General features: G+C 40.9%; 1 protein-coding gene and 1 long non-coding RNA gene across 6 annotated transcripts in view; one reads left to right on the plus strand and one right to left on the minus strand.

Moving 5' to 3' along the window:
* Positions 1–434: 434 nt before the first annotated feature.
* The window catches only part of LVRN (laeverin), a 33,909-nt gene continuing 11,053 nt past the window's right edge, over positions 435–23,290 (plus strand). For 4 of the 5 annotated variants that reach the window (XR_013777294.1, XM_079331547.1, XM_079331546.1 and 1 more), the window contains exons 1-12: positions 435–1,057; positions 6,150–6,292; positions 7,436–7,575; positions 9,688–9,814; positions 11,988–12,142; positions 13,501–13,614; positions 15,690–15,830; positions 16,499–16,564; positions 16,698–16,763; positions 17,779–17,948; positions 19,470–19,546; positions 21,358–21,497. Coding sequence is in view for 4 of the 5 variants with exons in the window: in XM_079331547.1 (XP_079187673.1) it covers positions 471–1,057; positions 6,150–6,292; positions 7,436–7,575; positions 9,688–9,814; positions 11,988–12,142; positions 13,501–13,614; positions 15,690–15,830; positions 16,499–16,564; positions 16,698–16,763; positions 17,779–17,948; positions 19,470–19,546; positions 21,358–21,497 (1,926 nt within the window). In the remaining variant the exon portion in view is untranslated. The remainder of the gene's footprint in view (positions 1,058–6,149; positions 6,293–7,435; positions 7,576–9,687; positions 9,815–11,987; positions 12,143–13,500; positions 13,615–15,689; positions 15,831–16,498; positions 16,565–16,697; positions 16,764–17,778; positions 17,949–19,469; positions 19,547–21,357; positions 21,498–23,290) is intronic. The other variant, XM_079331548.1, reaches the window with a different exon arrangement.
* On the minus strand, positions 17,658–21,293 carry LOC306814985. Its single transcript, XR_013777295.1, has 2 exons — positions 21,158–21,293; positions 17,658–17,815 (listed from the first exon to the last, which is right to left on the minus strand). It is a non-coding gene; the product is annotated as an uncharacterized lncRNA (long non-coding RNA).

The following is a 23,290-nucleotide window of genomic DNA, read 5'->3' on the forward strand; positions in this document are numbered from 1 at the left end:
TTTTTCTGGCCGGTGCATGGGGAACCCCCATCACCGGCCCGACGGTCGCCTCCGGTACCGCAGTTTTCCGCTGCCCCGAGCTGCCGCCCTGCGCTGAGACACGGCGGGACCACCCGGGGCCGTTCCGTCTGTCCGGGCAGCGCCGTTATCCCTCATTCCCGGGGGCTCCTCGGCATCCCGCATCTCCCGCACGGACATTAGGAGCGGCTGCTCGGCCCCGAGGGGCGATTGCCCCTCAGGCTGCCGAGGCAGACGGGACGGGGCAGCCGGCAGCTTCCCCCGGCTGAGGCTCCGCTCCGCCTCTGCCCGCACGGGGCCGGTGTCACCGGGCCGCCCGCCCCGCCGAGCAGCCCCTGCCGGGCAGGCTTCCCCGGGACGGGGGGAACCCGCCTGCCCCGGCCCGCCCTCGCTCGCTCACTCCCCCGCCCCGTAAGTAGCGCGGCCGCGGCCGTCGGGCGCAGAGCGGCGGGATGGGGCCCCGCGGCGGGGGGCTCTACGTGGGGCGGCGGGCGGCGGCCGCGGGGGCCGCGCTGCTGCTGGCGCTGCTGGCCGCGCTCCTGGCGCTCGCTGCTCTCTACGGGCGCTGCCGGCGGGAGCCAACGCCGCCCTCGCCCCGCGCCCCCGGCCCCGCCGCGCCCCCGCCGCCCGCGGCCGCCGCCGGCTCCGTGCGCCGCCTGCCCCGCCACCTCCTGCCGCTCCACTACGACCTGGAGCTGTGGCCGCGGGTGCGGCCGGGCCAGGCGGGGCCCTTCGCCTTCAGCGGGCAGGTGAACATCACGGTGCGCTGCCTGCGGGACACGGGCGCGGCGGTGCTGCACAGCTCCGGGCTGCGGAGCCGCGGGGCCGCCGCCGTGCGCGGGCCGCTGTCCGAGCCGGGCGCCGCCGTGCAGGTGGCGGGGCTGCGGCACGACGAGGCGGGCGAGGTGGCGGTGCTGCAGCTCGGCGGGCGGCTCCGCGCCGGGCGCCGCTACGTGCTGCAGCTGGGCTTCCAGGGCCGGCTGGAGGAGGACCTCGACGGGCTCTTCCTCACCCGCTACACCGACCGCGGGCAGAGCAGGTAGGCGGCGGGACCCGAGCCTGCGCCTGGCCCGGGGCGGCTGCGGGAGCTGGAACCGCGGCAGGGAAGGCTGCTCCGCACGGCGGGAGCTCCTCCAGGGAGCGCATCCCGAGGGAGCGAACTCCGGGCTGTGCTCTCGGCCAGGCTGCCCGGGCTCCCCGGCGGCAGGTGACCACCTGCAGCACCGGCAGGACAACTCCAGGCTCTCAGTGCCTTTGGCTGCAGCGATGGGGGCAGGCAGTGCCTGGGACACGGAGCCCGTCTCAGAATCTTCATCCCGGCCCCAGCGTGTCCGCTGACAGCTCCCCACCGCCTCAACCTGCGAGCTGGGGAGCGCGTCTTGGTCAGGAACTCGGGATTCTGCCCGGGTGTTTGGGTATGGGTTTAGAGACGCTGCCCACATGCAGTTTCAGAAGCGTGGTGGAGTAGGATGGGTGGCTGCTTTAAACAGCTATGCCTCGTAGGTGCTATTGCACGTGAACTTGTTCAGCTATCACCAGACAGCCCAGGATTTGCTTTGTGGGTGCTATTAGAATGCTTTTCTTCTCTTTTGAGCTGCAAAACCAGTGCTGGGGCAGTGTGAGTTTACTAAGTAGCAAATAATCTAAAATATTTTCACCTTCAAAATAATATTTTCCTTTTCCTTTTCCTTTTCCTTTTCCTTTTCCTTTTCCTTTTCCTTTTCCTTTTCCTTTTCCTTTTCCTTTTCCTTTTCCTTTTCCTTTTCCTTTTCCTTTTCCTTTTCCTTTTCCTTTTCCTTTTCCTTTTCCTTTTCTTCTTTTCCTATTTTTCTGGATGTGAAACCACAAAACATCACAAAATGAAGTTAATAGTTTTTATTTAAATAGGGGAGGACTGTGTGGCTCTTCTCAACAAGCTGGCTGTTCAGCTGCCAGTTCATGTGTGAATCTTGATACCATTGTCTGCCACATCTGGAAAATGCAACTTATGAACTTATACAGGGCTTTTTGTGTGTGGTTTTGTGTTTGTTTTTTTGGTTTTTGTTGTTAGTTTATTGTTTTGGGGGGGGCGATTTGTTTGTTTTGTTTTGTTTTGTTTTGTTTTGTTTAAGAAAAATATGTTAATTTGGGAAGCCTTAGAGAAAAGTGCAATATGACAATAAGTATTTTAGGGAGCACATTCTGTTTTTCTTGAGTTGCTATTTCTTTATTCACTGATTGCTGTTCACAGGATTATTTGTGCAATTTAAGGTAAGAAAAGTCTAGAATTTTTGTATTTGCGTAGTTTTATAAAAATCAAAATTAGAAAGGAACAAGTACTTAATTCTGTGTCTGTGTGTTTTCTGACATGGTACTAATTCAATTAAGTCCTATCTAAGTGACACAAAGATTTTTACTTTTAAAGTTTTTTTCTTGTATTTGTAGCTTTTTAGACCATTTATACATAGTTATACAGATACTGGTATTTTTCCTACCCTTTCTCTTACATTTTAGGGGAATAAGCCAACCTTCTAAAACATTCCTGAAATACTGTTTAGTCTTATTTTCAAGTAGAGAACCTACAAGAAGAACATTTGTTTTTTTTGCAATCAGAATCTGAGAAGACATAACAAGAAGTGGAGCAAAAAAGCCCTGGACCAACCAAATAGAAAAATTACCTAAAACTGCTCTTCTAATTGGACAATGTTTGTTAGATATGATAGTTTGTTAAACTTGTAAAAATCATAGAAATCCATTACATCCTGTAACTGTGGAGGCACCTGGAAGCTTCCAATAAAGAATGGCTTTTGTATCTTACAATTTTAATACTGTTACAAGGGGTTTTGTCTTTTCATATAAGGCAACATAAGAAACACTGAATTAGGTGCTAGTTTTTTTTTTATTCAGGCTGTATAAAATACAGAGTTCCTGGCATTTTTCTGGGGGAAAAAAAAGTTATCATCAGCCTTGCTGTAACACTAGAAAATAAGAAAAAAAGTTTTAAAATCATTCCAATAATGTGTACAACTAAATTTTTAGTTATTTAGAGGGTTTATGACAAATGTTCCTTTTCATTCTTAGGTTATCACAAAGCACTAATGAAATATGAGATTGCAGTCTGGTTAAAAAGATGCCAGTGGTATTTAGACAGTGGAACACATCAAAGAAAATCCACTGAGTGCAGATGATGTGTACAGTTTTCTTATTTGTTTCTGAACACATAACTGGTATTAGTGAATGATTTTGCATATTTTTTCTGCTTTAAAAAAGGTTTTCTCTGAATCAAGGGTATGCAATAGTGTCTTGTTATTTTTCCTTCACTAAGATTTAGGTCATCACTTTACCAGCCATTTCCTAACCTGATGGGTTCCAATAACACTGAAAGGGTTTTGCTTTTTTTTTTTTTTTTTTTTTTTTTAAGGAGATACATTTTGAATGATTTGTGAGATCTGTCAAGTTATTAATGATGGAAAAAGTTAGATTCTAATGGATTACATAGATGAGGAATGATATACAAATTTTCAGTGCCCCTCAGCTGTCAGTACAAAGCTAGTTACTGTCCTGCAAGGAAACTTCCACCTCCATCAGACTGCCTTGTAATTTTTCTAATGTGTCTCATGTGAGTCTTCAGCAGACCCTTGAGTCGGTGTCCTGCAGAGGCTTTCAGCACCTGAGCTGAAAGCACCTGACTAAAACAGCAGCTGTAGTAGACAGGGTGACATCTGTCTACTGTCGTGCCATCCTGTATTTCTTGCATGCACTAAAAGCCTTAGTGGGTCTTGTGATTTCTGCTTGAAGAGCCCCTGGAGACCTCTCATTTCAGAAGAGTCTGAGCAAGGCAAGCTTTGAGAAGTTAAGTCCCTGAAATGTTTGTTCCATCTGAATTTTCTTTTCTACTGGTCATGTTTCTTGGTCACCTAACCCCACTGCTCTTGCGCTGGGTGGGAAAGCTGTTCAGAGTACCAGCTGCTTTTAGAAGTATTAACCTTACCTCTGTGAAAAAAGAATAAACAAAAGCTCCAACTTCACTGAATATTCAACACAGAAACTTTTTTGTTGTCAGCTTGACCATTGTTGACTGTATGAGTCTTTACTGTTGCTGACAATTCCTACTGCCCACCTGATCATGTCTTACACATGGAAGAAAACACTGAAAAATGGGAGTCCTTGTTATGGATAAAGGATAGCCTATGTCTTCAGTGCTTACAGGGGCAAAGGAAGGAAAAAGGGGGTAAGCTCACACTTCTATAGCTTTAAGTGTCTCAAGGGTTTCCTCTTGAAATGGGGAATCAGTATTCTGCATGTAGCTGTGCTAGTCCATACCACGACCTGGGTAGGCAGGAAAATACAAAAACCAGTTTTGCTCTTCTTCTCTAGCACTGCTGGCTCAAATATACACACTGCAGGGGTTTTGTTGTCCATCATTCTGCACAGAGATCTTCTTGTACTGCCATGAACAAGCTCATGTGTGCTACTTCAGGGTTAGAGGATCTGTTCTATGAAGTGCAGAGTTTATGCATGTTGCTGTTCACATCATTATTTCAAAATCCTTTTGGAATTTTGCTTGGAAGCCACTCTGCACATAAAATACTTGACTGGGTAGGGCTGAACAGGCATTCTGAAATGTAACTGAACACAGTATTTACACTGATTTTTATTAGTTGCTGCTGCATCAATTACTAGAATGTAGTGCTGATCTGAGTCGTTGCACACTGGAGGTTCAGATACTGATGGTTCCTGGTGGCTCCTTATGGCTCCTGGCTTCTTTGGGATGCTTCAGTGCTAAGAATGAGCGCTTCTGACCCTGATGTGAATAAACTCTTGGGGAGCACCTCAAGTACAGCAGAAAAATAGTTGCCCTGTAGTAGTGAGGTCACAGAAGCAGGAGATTATGCTGTTCTTGTGTGCCCAGCTGCTGGTAGGTATGGAGCTTTGAGGGCCATTGTGTGTGTATTTTTTCTAATTCTTGGTACAGATAGATGCCCTCATGTGAACAGCTCAGATGTACTGCCACAAGACATTGATTTATCTTTTACTTCCAGCAAATGTATGTTGGAGGAGAAGAGTCAGTGATCACTCCAACAGTACATTTAAGGTTTTAATATTTAACAATTAATAAGTATTAAGTACAAATAGATAATTTAGTATTTAGTAAGTACAGATGGATTAGAAGTCAATGCTCTACACTTAGAGTTATGATGGGATACAAATCTTAAACGTTGCGTGCAGGTAAAATTGTCACCAGTTCATCCATGTCTGGTGCCAGGTAAAGGGTTTCACAACTTCAAGGGGCTACCTTGAGGAGTGTACCTCCTTGAGGGGAGATCACTGCCCTGCAGCCAGGTGCTGTGGAGGGAGAGCTCAACAGACTGATAGCTACAGGTATTACAGTGTAAAGTGATTGATTTGTAGTCAGTTTTTCTGCTATTAATGCAGTTCCTGCCATTTACCAATCCAGTCTCCAATCTTGACTTGCTGCTGAATTCTCACTGACAGCCTCACACAGTAGGATTAACTTTGATTGGACCTGCTTGCTGAGCATCTGAGTGGAGCAAAGCTCACTTGGTGGAACAGGAGGAATGCATCCATCACAGTGTGCCACAGAGGTCTGCCTCACGTGAGGTGTAGCTCCTTGTCATAAAGGACCCTTTTGAATATTTTTCTGGGCTTGCCAGTGCACTGGGACAGCACTGGTGCTGTATGCTCAGGGGTTGTGCAAGTGCATGCATATGCAGTTAGTTAACAGTTATCACGATGTTTTATTAAAATGTATGATTAATTAATAAGAGTGCTTGCATTAGGGAGAAGAGCAGGTGTAAAGAGATATGGTCTGCTGTGTGCAAAACTTTAATTGACTCTGTTTTAGCAAACATAATGTAAATGCCCAAATATTTAATCTGGAAAAAGCCTGTGAGGGAAAACACCCAGATGCAATTTGAAAAGGCTGCTTTTCTCTACAAACATGCAAATTGAACTGGCTGTTGGGTATGGGGATTTAGCCATGACTTTAAATAATAGCTGAATCTTTTTCAAATCTGCATATCTACATGTTTCACTTGCTGTTTTTTCTAATTTGATGTCTTTATGTGTTATGTATGTATTTTGATCAGCTGTAGCGTGCTGGATTAATCTTATTTGCACTTTTAATACAGCATGCTCATTGCCTCCCAAATGGAACCAACGTATGCCAGGAGAGTTTACCCATGTTTTGATGAACCTGCCATGAAGGCCACATTTAATATCAGAATTATCCATGACCCAAGCTATGTGGCTCTTTCCAATATGCCTGCTATTGGTAGGTAAACAACAAGCTGATGTATGTTTTTTTTTTTCCCCCCTACATTACTTTTTAAAAGTGTGCCATTCATCTGAGAAGTTTATGACATCCAAAAATGTCCTGTTGTCCATTTGCTAATGTCTTCAAAGGCACAGAAAATCTGTGTCTGTGAACTTAAAAAATTGGGCACTGTTTTTTATAATTAATGTCTCTGAAGGTAATCATTCTGTCAAATTATTTTATCTGTTGTGGTGTGCTCTCCTCTGCCTGCTGGAGGCTGCACAGTATTTGATTTCTGGTATTGGCTGCTTAGTTAGTGTCTGTCTTACTGTGTGACAATATTTTAAAGCAAAATTTATTTGTGACATCAAGGGATTACTTTAATTCTCAATAGATGTTAAGATATTTACATACACAAACAAATTTTTTTCCAGGCAGAGACATTCTAGCCTCTTCTGTATGTGCAGAATAAGAACAGAAGGACTGTAAGGCTCTAGAGATGCTCCTTCTGTCCCTTGCTGGAATCTCATGAGGGATGTGTGTGGGATACAAGATCCCAAACAAATTTTCTAAATTAGTATTCCTAGGGAAATCCATTAGATCTTTTGCCTCCTTCTTTTTTTGAATGAATCTTTATTTTCAGCTAAGTAACTTTCAGCTATAAAAGTAATTTGCATGGACACTAAGTCACTTTGGAATTACAATGAGTGAGATTGGTATGAGAATCACTGGAATCATTTTCTACCCCAAAGAATTTTGCTTATGTCCTCCTTACTTAGAGGGAAGGTATCTGATTAAGTATTTAATAATTTTTAGGATAACCTGACCAATATTTTGTTGTATGTTTTAGATAGGTATCATGGGATAAATTGTCCTCAGCTTGCCTGCAACTTAAAATTGATGGAGTTTGATATCCTTCCAAGACTTCAGTTAAGAAGCACAGGAGTGGATTTTGTCTGTTTGCATGGCAGGTCACGACTCTGATATGTGTCAGTAGAAACAAATCTGGCTGCTTTTCTTCTACCAGAAACATATGAGTTAGTGCAGGAATACACCATATTGAAGAAAGGGGTAAAGAAAAAAACCTGTGCAGAAAACACAAAATTGCTTGTTTATTATGGAAGAACTTTGGTTTGAATATTTCTTTGACTTTTTTTCTAGATGTATCTGAAGTGAAGGATGAAAATGGAAGCCTGTGGACAGTTACTACATTTAACACCTCGCTGAAAATGTCAACTTACTTGACTGCTTTTGTGATTTGTGATTTCGGTTATGTCAGCAGAACTGAGCGGGGAAATGAGGTAGATATGAGGCTGCTGAGCACATTATAGGAATTTACAACAAAAGTTGGCCCTCTGGTGCATCATGTGGTTTGAAGACATCACAGACATTAACTGTGCTAAATACCATTCCCAAACTATCTGCTTACATTGCAAAACTGCTGCTAACATTTGTCCCATAGATATTTCTGCAGAAATCTTTCCCTTGGGACAATTAGTTTATTGTCTTGTCCTGTTCATTTCATACAACTGCACAAGTGGATGTGGCCTATGCATGGCCTAGGAGCAACTACTCTGCAGAAAGTACTGGTTGTAATTCACAATCTTCTTACTTTCTTAAGTGTCTTAGTTGGAAAACACACCCATTTCCACTGCTGTGACAAACCACTGATGTTCAGTGGTTCACTGGTGCCTTGTTCCTCAAGGTCCTTGGAGAAGTCACATGGGGACATCAGTAGGAATAACACTGTGCTCCAAACATTTTGTATACTAGTATACTAACCTTCTGTTCCATAGTCTGCACATTTTTTAGCCTCCAAAAGTGACTGTTTTAGGTTTGAAGTTTCTTCATCTATGAGTATTCAGTTTTGCTGTTGGACTCATATGGCCAAGGCTTGTTGAGAGATCAGTTAAAAAAAAAAAAAAAACAGTGTATGGGCAGAAGTTGCTTCAGTTTCTCTGCCTTTGCTCAAATTCAACAGGGAAAAAATGTATCAAGTTTTTCCAAAATAAATAGTAAGTTCAAGCATACAGCTATTAAAGACAGAATTTACTTGGTCTCCTTATTAAATGAGAGCACTTTATGGTTAGTTCACTCTCAGCCTACTGGGGAAAGGTGGGACAATGTAAGTGGACAGTGCAGAGATTGTCTCAAAAGAAGAGTGTTGTATTTTTTTTAAAGAGAAGATTGGATTTAGTGTGTCAGACCTGCCATCTCCTATGTTGACCTTGTTGGATATTTACAGCTATGGCTGTGGTGGATTTTTCCTGGGCCTAGTTCTTGGACTGACAGGACTCAACAGAGCAGAGTATTCAAACAAGCTGTTTTTCACAGGGAAAAGGCACCACCTGTGTTTGTGAGATTGAGTGGAGAGCATATTTAACCCATTGGTTTTGGACAGAGATGTCAGTTTATCCTCCACAGTATTTGTGTGAGCATAATATTGTGCCTGTTTTGAGGTTTCTGGTAATCTGAAACACTCAAAGCTCATACTAGGATAAGGGTTTTAAGATGCTAGTTGTGTTTAGATTTTGCAAAATGAAGTGATCAGTTCTTTGAATCTCTTCTGAAGCCTTGGCTGAAAAGAAGGCCTCTGATGATTGAATATGCTTAAGTGTTTGGTTTTTTTTCTTTTCATTATGAATTAGATACTGATGGTTCCCAATTATGCACTTAGGGTTGGCTCTGCAGCTCCTTGTGAGATCATGCATTGCATTTAGATGCAAGAAATGTGAAGGTTTTGAGCTTCTGGGCATCTGGCAGGGAGTGTCTTGTTCAAAGATAGAGATATAAACCTTTTCTCAGGCTACTCCATCATTTTTGGGCAAGCAGCTGCTCTTGTCAGTACCAGACACAGGAGAGGAAAGGTTTCTTGCTGCTGTGGCCTTCATCACTCAGAGGTATGGATGTCATCTGCTCAGATGTCACCTGCTCTCTCCAGCAAAGGGGAGGCCAGTGGTCTGGGAGAAAGTTCAGGAGGACAAATGTGAGTGTTGAGACTGCAAAAGCTCTCTGGACATCTATTTCTCTCTCTTCAGGTGGGCTAAATGGAAGCTTGCCACTCAGACACACTCACTGGATACATTGGCTTAAGATGTGCAATTCTGAATAGTTTTACAGCATTTTTCACTTAAGAAAATAAAAGCTATAACTTCATTTGTTCCTGCAATGTATAGTTGTATTCAAATCTTTATCCTTTTGAAGTACTGAAGCTCTCCTAGATTTTAGCAGGATCAGGGACTGTGCTGCATTTTGTTAGGTCCAGTAAAACCTCAGCTGGGTTGTTTTTTTTTTTTTATTAATTAAAAGCTTCATTGCATGGTCTGGTGTGCAACAATGACTCACAGAAGAGATGCAAATTAAATGTGAGGGTTGTTTAGGGTTTAAAATAATTCTTCCTTGTTTTATTGCAGATACGTATTTGGGCTCGGAAGGAGGCAATTAAAAATGGGTATCTTGACTATGCTTTAAATATCACAGGCCAAATATTTTCATTTCTGGAAGACATACTGAATGTCAGCTACCCTCTGCCAAAGACAGGTGAGATGGCTTGCTTTCTGAAATGGATCAGAAATGGCTGCTGATGGTGTAATGTTCACAGAAGCTATGGGGTTTTTTTTCCCAGGACTCTTCTTTTACAGCTTACCACATTCATGAAATAAAATCCCTAAACTTTTAATCACTGAATTTTCCTTTCTGTCTTGTGGCTTTTATTAACCTCAATTCAGCACTCTTACCTTCGCATTCCACTCATTCTTTTAAAACCAATTTTCCTAATAAAAGGGGCAGGTGGGACAACAAACTGGAGATAAAGGAGTAGTTCAGTCACGTGTCTGTCTTTGGGATCATAGACCACAACATGCAAGGATTTGCTCCTCTGTCCTCCCAGTAAATCCAAGCTGCCTGTATGTAGCCTGTGTCCCCACAAAGCATTCCTTGTTTTCTTTGGTGTCTTCCTGTCTTGCCTGGGGTGTATGTTCCTGCACATTCCTCCCCAGAAAAACAGGGAGGACTGCCCTGCAGGAAAACATTGTTTCTACTTCAAATGGGCATTGCATAAGTTGGTTCAATCAAGCTTCAGTCAAGAAAAATTAGGACATCATGCAGTTTCACTGTACAGTTTTTTGCTACTTGCACTTGGATTCCCAAGGGTTTCAGCATAAATTTTATGGGAAAATCGGTAGAATACTGAGAAGACAGAAAGCAGTTCTTATCTAAAATTAATTTTGGAGCTGCCAGGGATTTTACCAGATTGCAGGACTGAGGGAAAGGAATTTGCCGCTTTTCTTGACTGTATAGTTTGTTGATTTGTCAAATCTGTAATTTGGCACTTGAAATAAATAAATGCTAATCTGTGTAAATTTATTATCTCCCAGTATATTTCTAATAACTTGCAGAATGACTCACTACACTTTTTTTTGAAAATGCAATATATACAGTCTTCACTCTTTAAATTTTCTCCTTTTAGTAATCTTATGAGCTAATCAAGGTTGTAGATTATCCTGTTTCATGCTTGTATTCTTCTGTTTAGCAGAAATGTCGATACATTAATTCATTAACATAAAACTATTACACAACAGAAGCAGAGGAACTTCCTAACAGGAAGTTGTACACTTCTGCTAGGTAGGATTTCAGCTTCAGAGAAGGCTTTAATACCATTACCATCCCCACTCTAATGCAGCACACATTGGATTTCCCAGTGTCTTTGAAGTTTCACTTAAAAAATAGTAAAATTAGACCAATCAAGAGTGCCTCCTTGTAAATGCAAGAGATTTCTATTGCAAACTCAAAATTTGAAATTAAGAGTAAACACATTTAAACCCGGAGGTCTTTAAGGGTTTGTCTACACCTGATTTTAATGCAGTTGTAAGTGAAGTTTCTTGCCTCGAGGCTGGATAAGGGCTGCCTCAGCAAAAGTGAAATTCCTTTTCTGTAGATGGAGACAATAATCCCAGCTGAGATGCAGCCTACCTGTGATGGGATTCAGCACCATGCTTGCATTAATTGCCTTGCTTTTGGACTGCAGCTTTCTTGTGGTCAGCTACCTCTAAATGTTCTGCATACCTTTTTTTTTCCCAAATTTTGATCTTTGCTGCTGAGTTTAAGCACTATGTCTTTCCTTAAGACCCTGGTGTTTTGTCTGGGTCACATGTTTGGACTGGAAAACTAATGCTGTGCATAATGCAGAAGGGGCAGCACAGAGGTTACAGTCTTACTGTGTAAATAAAGAGATGATCTTTCTAAGGCACCTCTTAAACAAGAGTGGAAAAGATACCTCTACTCACGCAGCTGAAAGAACAAGACTTCTTTTTGCCAGTTGCTGGGCTGAAGAGAAAGGTAATTTTTATTTTATCCAAACACAAGAGGAGCTCACAGAGGTAGATTTCTGACAGCCAGCAGTGAATATATTCTCTTCTAAACCCCATTTTCATTCAGAACATTTGTATGTAGAAGATCCAGTACAGATCTGGGCTTTGCAGGAATTAATTATGAGAATTCCTGAAAGAACGGCATCACAGGTAGAAAACACAACAAGAAAAAATTTCAGTGATCATTTGCAAGTGTTGCTGTAATACCACAAAGAAGCACTACAATGTGGTATCCTTCAGAGGGGTGCTGAGCCAATGTGAGCATTAAAATCATCTGAGCATTTTATTTATGAAAATATTTAAGGTAACTTTTTGTGTATGTGTGTCTGTTTGAATCAATTTAGATCTGGTGGCGCTGCCTGATTTTGGAGCAGGTGGTATGGAAAACTGGGGGCTAATGATTTTCCAAGAAGCATCCTTGATGAACCTCCCAAGTGATGAATTCACAAGCAGGAAGGCAATTATTGCCTTAATTGTGTCACATGAACTAGGACACCAGGCATGTGGTAAAAAATTCTGTGCATGTATTTGCTATGAGATTGTTTCCTCACAGTTGCTGATGATGCAGTTACTGATTATAGAAGCAAAATAATCATGTAACAGCAGAGACTGGGAGAACTAGAGCACTGAAAGCCTATTTAATCATATGTTCTGCTGATAAAACAATGTTAAAAGTAGATTCTGTCAGCTTAAAGACTGCGTACTTATTGTACAGGACTCATTGATACAAAACTCTTTGTGGGATACTCTTTTTTTCCTTACACAGTACTTGAATTGCAAGAAAGAAGATGCTTTAGGGATGCAGGGATGACAGTACTCTCTATACAATAAATTTAGTACTTTGTTGGGACATTCATTGTGGGTTCATCAGGATTCTTTCATAGTGGCAGTGCATGTACATACTGCAAAAGATAGTTTTTCTCTAAGATACACCCCACAGTACAATTGAACAAAATTAACATGAACATACTTTGCACTGTAACTGGATCTTTCCCCAGCTTTCATAGAGATTTCCAAATTCTTTCTTACATAATTTGGAATGATAATACAGTTGCACTTCCTTATTGACAATGTTTAATTTCCTGTTACTTGCCAGAGCAATAGCTATTTGCACTTAGTAAAATCAGCAAAAAAGCTTAATATGGCTAGGGCACTTTTATGCCTTTCTGACAAGGTCTGTAACTTCACAGACCTTCAGGTGAACAGAGTGGTTTTACTGCAGGCCGATTAAATAAATATCAGTAGCTAAAACTGATTTAAAAATAGACTTGTAGTTCTGGGTTTTAAGAATTAGCAAATAAAATATAAATCCAGAAATGATCAGTATTTTGTTAATTAAATGCCAGATAAAAGTACAGAGCAGCTGTTTTGGAAGTTCTGTACTTACCATGAGGGCAAGTACATGAGGGAGATTTGCAGGTTATCAAAGTGGTTATTTTACCAGTTGTGTGTATCATTGCTCCGACAACCTCACTTTGTTAAGAGCATGGAAAGATGATTTTTTAAAATTTCTTGATAAATACCCTACTTTCAAGCCTGGTATGATATTTTAGAAATTTAACTTATATTGAGAAGTGTTTAAAATTAAATATTCTATAAAAATTACATAATACACTGAGTTTGACACTTATGGTATGAAATCATAGATGAAGCAATTTAAAAAAATTACTGCTCTGAGTTTTGCTGAAGTATTTATTTTTATACTGAATTTTCACTATTTGAAAGAACATTCAGTATTTTACTCAATTTATATGTAGATGTTAAATATTGTTACTTTAGCCTGTGTGTTTCACCTGCAAAAAAACATGAAAACAGCACTCCTAGGAGATTTTGAGATATTTTTTCTTCCAATTTAAGTGGTTTGGAAATCTGGTTACAATGAACTGGTGGAATGATCTGTGGCTCAACGAGGGCCTGGCATCTTACTTTGAATACCTGGGAGCTACCTTTGTGGAGCCCAAGCTTTCACTGGTAAGTACCAACACTTGCTAGCAAAGTTCCATCATGGGCAAAGGAAAGGAAGGTGCAGGAGATGGAAGGTAATTAAGCAGTGCTGCTAGAAACTTCACTCCTGGGAGAAAGACCAGCAGGTCTTGATTCTTTCCTTGTAGCCTCTGTCTGGGACAGCATCTGGAGAATATGTGATCATATCCAGCTCTCCTCAGCTGGTGCAAGGAGTGGATATTTTGCCCTAGATCTGCCACATAGCAAACCCAGATTTCTCTCCTGGGTCCTGTTGTAGGTGATGGTTTTCCTCCTCACCTGCCAAGCTCTTTTCTAATTATCCCAGTCCTCAGATATCTTCACCAGGCAGAGATTAGGCTGGGTCATTTTAAGTCTGCTTACCCTATTGGGTCCTGGATATCTGGCTGTAGATAAGACAAATATAATGCACATAGCTAATCCAACATCAGGGTAAAATTCCTTCCCATTCTGCCCAAATGAGAACAAGCATAAATCCCACAGCATATCAGAAGATTCCATCCATTGTTAAATTCAGAGACAGATGGATAGGGGCTGCTAATGGCAGCCATGAGATGAAATGCACTTGCCTGAGCAATCTTAAATATCTGTCTGTGGTGCCATCAACTTCTGGAGGAAGGAAGGGCCTTAAGTCTGGATTGCTTTTTATCTGGCTGAGTCAAAACACCATTTGTCAATTTCCTTTTCACTTTTACCAAAGCTCTTAATTGCAAGTTTGAATGGAAACTAAAAAGGCATGCCAAACAAATTTTGTCAGGAGGATTTCTATGTCATGGGATGTGCTTAGCTTCATCTTTGAATTTCAACAACAGCTCACTTTATTCTCTACAGTGCAGCAAGCATCTTAATAACACTGAAAAGTGTAAAGGCCTCCAAATTTTAAATTGGAAATAAATTATTGAATTCTTTTTACTTTGAAATCTAATTTAGAAGCTTGGCTTTCTAAAAATCAGCAGTTGTCATTTTTGTCCATAAGTAAATTTTAATCCTGGGCAATAATTCTGTTTGATACATTGCAGCTAGGTAATGTGCCTTGGGAATGCAGAATTAATAACACAGGTGCAAGAATATAGGTCTTTCTTGCACAGTTTTTTGAGCCATAGGTGTTCACAGAGTCACAGAATGGCTGAGGTTAGGAGGCACATGTGCAGATCATCTTGTCCAGCCTCCCTGCACCAGCAGGGCCACTCAAGAGCCAGCTGCCCAAGACTGTGCCCAGACAGCTTTTGAATGTCTCCAAGGACGTGGGCTCCATAACCTCTTGGGGCAACCTGGGGAAATGCTGGGCTGCCTGCACAGTGGAAAAGGTTTTCCTGGTGTTCAGAGAGAACCTCCAGTGTCTCAGTGTGTGCCCATTGCCTCTGGCCCTGCCACTGTGCTCCACTGGAAAAGCCTGCCTCTGTCCTCTGCTCAGCCTTCCTGCAGCTGTACAACTGATGAGATCCCTCTGAGCCCTCTCTTCCCCAGCTGAGCAGTTCCAGCTCTCTTAGCCTGTTCTTGCAGGAGGGGTGCCCCAGTCCCTTCTCTGAGCTGTTGACCGTGGCAGGTGACATTTATTGAGGAGGCATTTTCTGAGGAGCTGTTTTCCTTCCGTATTTCTCACTGGGTGACAGCAGCAATGCCACATAGCTGAACCCTGGTACTTTCAGTAGCTTAGGTTTTAGGTTATTGCTCAGGGTTACAGGAAAAAAATGGGAAATTTTAGGAGGAAAATGCTGCCATATTCATGACAGAAGTAAATGAAATGCAGGCTTTTGGTTTTCAGTATTTGTTCATTTGCTGTTTAATATAGTTGATTTTTTTTTTTTCTTGAGGATTACACTGTAATTGACTGTCAGACCCAAGCACATGGTACTTTGAAGATGTAATATTTTCACTGAGCACTAATGCTGCATGTAGAAAATGTTGGGATCAGGTCCCTTGTATGTCATGAGAAAGTTGGGGAGTGGGGGAGTTTGCTTATAGACAAATGATTCATAATAGTGCTAATTCCATATTCCTCATTCTCTCCAAAGGACTAGTATCTTCTGTTCAGCTCACTTAGAGTTGTCTTCTTCTTGCAGGATAAAATCTTTTATGCTCATGTTGTGCAACCTGTCTTAAGGGAGGACAGTGGAATAGCTCGATCACTGTCAGAGAGTGAAGACAAGATCAAAGGATCATTTTCTTTAATGTCTCTGTTTGACAACATCACATACAGCAAGGTAAAAAAATAGAACATTCTTCCCATTTCTCACAGATTCTAAGCTAATGGTTCAAGGTAAATTTGGATGGAACTGTTGAACAAAACTCTTTTGTCACTCAAAATGTGTTTCTGCTGCTCATGCAAATTTATTGAGTGTTGCAAATCTACTTGGCTGTGAAGGAAGTGGTTAAAAAACATTTTTAACCTCTGTGAAATATGAAGTGTGGGTGTATGTGACAACTATAGCTGGTGTATGGCTGCACAGGTAATTTGGCTGGACAGACACCAACTCGACCAGCCTGGTTTGCTGGTGTTCGTTGGACAGTAGAAGTAAGCATGTACCCCAGGTATGAGATGATAGGAATTCAATCTCAAACAAAGCCAATGCCTTGGAACCATGGAAGCACCCATATCATTCAGCTGGGCAGAGTTAAGAGCCCAACCAATCACGTCTGTCAGAGTGGGAAATTTGGACCCCCCATAAAAGGGGGTGTAAAAGCCCTCATCTATAAACTGGCTGCTGCTGCATGAACTCAGTGCATACATGTCACATTCCTGTCTCCCACACCAGGTCTAGACTAACTAGCATCTCTGGAACATTTGAAAAAATATTGCGACAGTAATTGCAATAACAATTCATTTTTTCTCAGACTTTTTTTTTTTTTTTTTTTTTTTTTTGTACTCCAGGGGGCTTCTATAACCTGGATGCTTTCTGGCTTCCTGACTGAAAAGTTGTTTGTCAGAGCACTTACGGTAAGTTTAAAAAAACAGCCCTCTTCATCTTCATTTATAAGCTTGAAAATGTCAGTTGTACAAATGGCTTGCCTTCCTGATGGTATTCATTTTATCTCCATGAATTCTGATGTTTCTCTTTGTTTCCTCACAGTCGTATCTGAAAGAATTTTCCTTCTCAAATGCTAATCAAGATGATCTCTGGACCCACATCCAGATGGTACTCATTTTATATCTCTAGTATACTTTCTCTGGTGTTTGGCACAGTCCAAATTTAAGGTGTAAAGTATTTCATTGAAATGTGATTATCTGTAGTGCAGTCTTTCTACTACATAAAATTTGCTTTGCTGGCTATTTCAGCTAATGTCTTCTCAAGTGGTTATTTGGCTGCTTTGCTGCACATAAGATCAGTGGGACTGAGTACAAGGAGTAGAGAGATGAGACAGGAAATCAGGACCAGGCGAAGTTTTGGGTTTCATGGTAATTACATAAGCCTACATGAAATTGCATAGCCTATTGTTCTGGAGCTTAGGTTTTGCTGGATCAGTGTGTGTGATGCCTTGGGCTTGATTCAAGATGCTGGTGTGTCACAGATCCAGCAAAGTCTATACCCAGGGCAGTAACTCAGCATTTCACCCTTCATTGGTTTTGGCAGAGATCTGACTAAGAAAACAGATGCTTATATTAGGTTATTTTTTTTTTTTAAATCCACCTTCCTGTTTGTGTTGCAGACTCTGTCTTTAGAGTGGGAAGATATGCAAGGTTACCACATGTTTTAAGCCAGTGAAGAATGTACCAATTCACACTAGCTGGGGCTCCAGCTTAATGTATTTTTCAATTTGTCTTCACTAATTCAGTTTGCTTATTGTGTCACTTAAAAATATTAGTGTTCCATCAGTTTTATTTGAATGAAATTAACTAATCAAGTCTGTCACAGCCATAGAGATGTGTAAGTATATTAACACTAAAAAGGGAAAGGTTAGCAGCAGGTTGTAGAATGAAAAATGTCATCTCAGTATTTTATAATTCCTGAAAAAGGTTTGTGCCTGTCTTATGTCTTTGTTAGAATATCAAAAGGTTCCTTGAACTTTGCTGCATTGATTTTTTTCATGAGTCAAAGACCAGTAAGCTGCTAAGCTTTATTTTCTCTGTTACATTAGAAACACTTCCAGAGATCCACTGAAGCAATATCAGTAAGCACCTGTCATCATAAATATTTCTAATTTCTCTTTCAGGTTGTAGATGCACAGGATGAAGTTCAGCTGCCAGCACCTGTAAAGCAAATAATGGATTCCTGGACATGCCAAAATGGGTTTCCAGTCTTAACATTAAATCTAACTACTGGAACAGTCAGACAGGAGCAATTTTTTAATAAAAATAATAGAAAGAGTACTGATTCTTACAAGTAGGTTTAGCTCATGCTTTTATTGTATGTTTTTTACATTTTATTATATATATATATATTTATATATACATACACACATATATTTTACATTTTATTGTATGTTTTATTCATGTTTTTTACAGGAAATTCTTGTTACAACAACATGTTTTGACCATCTGATTTTTTAACTTGTGTTTTTTTCTTGTGATGAGCAGTCAAGTAAAATCTGTTTGAGATTTTGCTGGAGTTTGCAACAGTTCTGCAAATTCTGCTTGTTTAGCCCAGAAGTTGCTTTCCTCTGGAATAGTGGCTTTTCCATTCACATAATAATAAAGACAGATGTAGGTGATGAGTGTGTTGCAGGGAGGATTTTTGCCTGGAATTTTTTTCTTTCCTCATCCCTTAGGTGTCCAGACTAGGGCCTGGATGAACCATGCTTAGCTTCTTTCCATTGCACATATTCCCAGTGTCTGCTGCCTGACAAGGATAAAAGGGATGCATTTAAATACCTAAATAAATGATCCCTTTCTCAGAGCAGAACAGTTTTAAGTTCTTGCCAGTGAGCATTGCTAAGTGCCTGGGGCTTTTGAAAACTTATTTAAATGTCTGAAAATGATGATAGAAATAGATGCCTTTTGTCACCCACTTTGGAAACTCCTGGCTAGGGTGTGAATATTTATGAAGGAGCAATTAATATGAGTTTTGGGGTGCATGGATGGAGCTCATGAGATGAGTTGTCATGTGAGGAAAAAGTGTAAAGGAGAGCAAAATGCAAAGCAGTTTTTTCTTGGAAATTATTGCTGGTAATACAAACAGAAAAAAGACAATTTGACAAGAGCTACAGAGTTTCCTTTGCTCCTGATCTCCAGGAACTGCAAAGCATTAATGCATTCAATATTCTTGGTTAGCTCAGATAAAGAATTCCACATCACAAGTGTGAAGTCCTTTACAGTCAGCAAGCACAAATTACCATGTGGGTATTAGAAAGCCCAGGACCCATATGACAGAACTTTTCAGGCATTTGAAGCTTTCATCTCTTTTACCAGAAAGGAGTTTTACATTTCCTTGGAAAAGAAATTACAGCTGTTGGAAAGACTGTTGTATTGCTTTCCTGGGACTTTTTTTTTTTGTAGATGTGCTTCTGAAAAGTAACTTTAATGTCTCCAGAAACAGGATGAAGTGTAAAAAGTGAGGAGAATAAAATTACCTCCTGGAGGAGGAAAGACAGCATAGAAAGACAATGGTGTTGAAATATCTAGCACTGAACAATAACATTAATATAAGGGCCTTTATAAAGCCATGCTAAAACTCCTAAATTTTTAAAGCCATGCCAAAACTCCTCCTTATTAAATGTAACTTTATATTTTAGAGAATGTAAATGCTGATCCAGCAAAAGTACCATTATCTGATGAGGTTGCATGCATGAGGGAGGACAGAAGGTAGATGGATGCTATTGTAAGATGGAACTAATCTGCACTGTGGTTTAGCAGCAATTAAGGGGGATATTTATTATATTTTAATCATATACTTTTATTTGTTAAGCAACACCTGGATTATTCCTATTTCTTGGATGAGAAATGGATCATCACAGCCCTTAACCTGGCTAGATACAAGCAGCAGTAAGTAATATAAAACATTATAAAACCAAACTTATGAGAACACTCCAAAGTCTTTTAAAAAGAGATTATGTATTTGAATTGAATAGGGAGATAAAGCTTTAAGACAGAAATGTCTCTGTTTATCCATTGTAATGATTTTATGTTACAATAGCAGTAGATTTTCAATTAGGTCAATATAATGTTCTTTTTGATTTGGCATCAAACTTCAGTGTTAGCTTGAGTTTTTGATAATATGGTACAACACATATTATGAGTAGAGAAATTTCCACAGAAATTTTAATTTTATATTTTTTTACACAAATCCCAAACTTCGGTCCTCATGCTTCTGTAATATTTTTCCCCCAAGAGATCTTATTGATGTTAATACAAGCTTTTGAGTATAGACAGGATCTCAGCTGTGAAATACCAGAAAATTATCAGCTCAAGTAGTACACAGAAGACTGAAAAGAATTAATACTGGCTGTGGGAAGTCCCAGATATTGTAACACATTAATGTCTGTAACAACAGAAAATCACTATTTTCAGCAGCATTTAATTTAATTTGTTTATGCAAATTAAATTTTAAAATTATCAAAATAATAGGATTAAAAAAATTTTATTATAGAAAGTGATTATATGGGTATCTCCAACCAAATAAAAAATTCAGTTCTTTCTTAACTCAGTGCTTCCCAACAGCTTTGGGGGTTTTTTGAGAAAGAAGTATGATCGTTAAAATGGGTAATTATTTTGCTTTGGCAATTAAGCCATGTATCAGGTTTTAGATGAGTCAAAAGAAGATGCACAGGCTAATGCTAATGCAGTAGAATGCTTAAGGACAAATCTTCAATATGTTGTGTGTATTGCAGCTCTCCACCCTCTGTTTGCAGTGATTAAAAGTTACTTCCTTTCTTTTTCAGGCAGTAAGATAGCTTGAGTGATTATTAATTCAACTATATACAGACAGGCAAATTAGTAAAAAATGCATGTATATTGCATTGCAAAGATGAATCTTGCAGTACTTGCTCTGTCTAAACACTGGAGTCTCGGTCCTCTGTTCAGAGTAAAGCTACACTGATGGGTGTAGACTAGTCACCAGTATTGACTTAGTGTCTTAACAGAGTCTGCCTTCTCAAATCAGGACATGAAAACAGAATACTCTTCTGATGAAGCAGCCTAGAGCCTTCAAGGCTGCACTGGCCCCTCCAATGCACAGTAAGCTCTCAGGAGTAGTCAATCAGGCAAGAACATATGAATAAGTGAGGACTGCGGGAGGAAACTGTTAGTGAGTGATGTAACTCAAAAGGACTGTGAGACTGTCATCTTTAAAATAAGCATTTTCTTGTCTCTCGGTTAAACTTACCAGTTGTTTGGGGTTTTTTTTCTTGATCTGCATTTATCTGAATACTGGTAGGTGGTCAGTTCTTCTGTGATTCCCTGGGCATTGTGTTTTGGAGCTGGGAGCAGCAGGTGTCCCGTGGGTCCATGTCCTACAATGGCTGGGAGGGTATTGCTCCTCATCCTGAGAGCTTACTCTTGGGTAAACTCTCTGAACTCCCTCACCTGCCTTTGAGCTAAAGGGCTGGAGCAAAGTGGGTTTCCAGCTACCCCTTAGAATCTCAAGGTGCTCAGTACCTGAGGAATCATTGGCTTGTTGAAGGCAATCTGCTGTGCAGAGCTGAGATCTCAAGTGCATTGAGTTTGGGGGAATTCTTTTAGAGTCCAGTCTCAAACTTGTGTCTCATATCTCAGAGGAACACCAAGTCCATTGTTCATACATGCAAAAGAAGCAGTGCTTGGAAAACAAAATGATGCATTCTAATGTCACTTTACAGAAAATTTTCCTGAAATGCAAGTGTCAGAATCAGAATATGACTGGATCTTGTTAAATGTAAATATAAGTGGATACTACAGAGTGAACTATGACCAATTAAACTTGAAGAGATTAGCACGTTTGCTTGAAGATGACCCAAAGGTAAGATCATGTTTGTTTTCTCAAGCTTATGAGCAGACTCTTTCCATATATTTTTTCATGCAGTTTTTACCTGGAATCAAATTGATGGAAACCTGGAATAATGATAAACTCACAATTGCACCACTGAAGTCACTGGCTTTTTGTAGTGATGATAACAGGCCTGAAGCGTTTCACATAAGCATGAAAAACACCTTTACATTACATTTTGTCTTCACATTTGTGTCAATTGCTTGTGGTTTTCTGCTCTCCTTAAATCTGTTTCATTGAGCTTTCAGTATGAATGTGGGACTGAGCTTTAGCTGGTATAAAGTAACCATGAAGAAGGAAAATTACCAGAGTTATTTCTACGTTTTGTCAAACCACAATGTTTCTGCCTGTGGACTTTAAAAAAACAAACAACCTGATATTTTTTAGGTGGATTTTTCAGTTTGGTTAGTTTGGTTCAGTTTTTCAGGTTGGTTATTTGGCTGGTTGGGCTTTTGTGGATTTTTGGGCTTTTTTCCCCATTTGTTTGCTTTGGATTTTTGTGAATGATTTTCCTAGAAGTTCCAATCAATTCTATTTGAGCTCTTTCAGTTCTCTGTAGACACTGACATAGAATACCTTTGACTTGCCGTGGCCTGATCTGAAGGAGAAGGTGGTACAGAACAAATGTGACTCTATATGGGGTTGCATGGTTTCAATGTTGCCTAAACCCACAGTCAGCCAGAGGCTGAAGCAGTAATGTCAACTCATTGGTTCTGGCAGCAAAAGGGAGAAAATTTAACCTTTTGACCTAACAGTAATCAGTACAATCTTCCTCTAGAAAGTCTGGACACAAAGCTGATCAGAGCACATTAAACTTTCCTACAGCACTGTGCTTTGTTTCTTCCAGGCTTCTTCCTTTCACAGCAAATCTGCACCATCAGGACATTGGGCGTGTCCTGATTTGGGACCCTTTTTTGGCACCATGAAGTATTGCAAAAATGTAACTATGGGCTGGATAGGAGGTGCAGGGATTGTCTATTAATTATAGGTTTGGTCACTAAGGTTCAGGAGTAGCGTGGGTTATTAAAGGCAACAAAGTAGTTATTTTGGATTGATGGTGATAAGTGCATTAACTACAGAACAGTTTTGGGTAGTACTAACAATACGGTGGCAATCACAAGCCTAATTTCTTGAGTGACAACATTTGGCATAGCCAAGGGCACAAGCCTGACCATAAGGCATCCCTTCCGGAAAGGGTGAGGAGGACAGACACATTGATCTGTGCCTACAATTTTGTGTTAAATTCTCACAATCCCCACCCATATACAAAATCAGGGTTCATTCTATGCCTTACTAACCACAGCTGTGCAAAGTGCCGTGGGTGGCACTGTGGTCAAACTGCTTGTCCTTTGTGGTAATGCTTCCTGGTAGGAAGTGCTCATGGTAGCAGTTGTGCAAAACCATCTGTTCCGTGTGGTCATGCTGTGTGTAATATTTCTTGGTATCAAGAAGCAGAACAAGAACACACAGCTTCCACCCAGCTCCACATTCCTCCCTGGAGGGAGTCAGCCCAAACCCTGCTGGCTTTCAGCTTTTTGCCTTTCTGCCCTGCTTTGTGCTTCCAGCTGTCAGGGGGAATGTTTGCTGGAGCAGTAACCAAACCACAGGGTTTGGAACAGGGAGGGCACAAGGAGGACAGCAGTCCTGCCAGAAGAGCATGAGCTGTAGACAGAGGTACACCCATGGCTGTGCCTCGGTCATTTATTTCATGGCAGTGCTAGACACACTGCTCTGCATTGAGTACAGATTCTGTATTTAAACCTCAA

Source organism: Erithacus rubecula (assembly GCF_903797595.1).
Source record: "Erithacus rubecula genome assembly, contig: SUPER_Z_unloc_4, whole genome shotgun sequence".
Classification (NCBI taxonomy): domain Eukaryota; kingdom Metazoa; phylum Chordata; class Aves; order Passeriformes; family Muscicapidae; genus Erithacus; species Erithacus rubecula.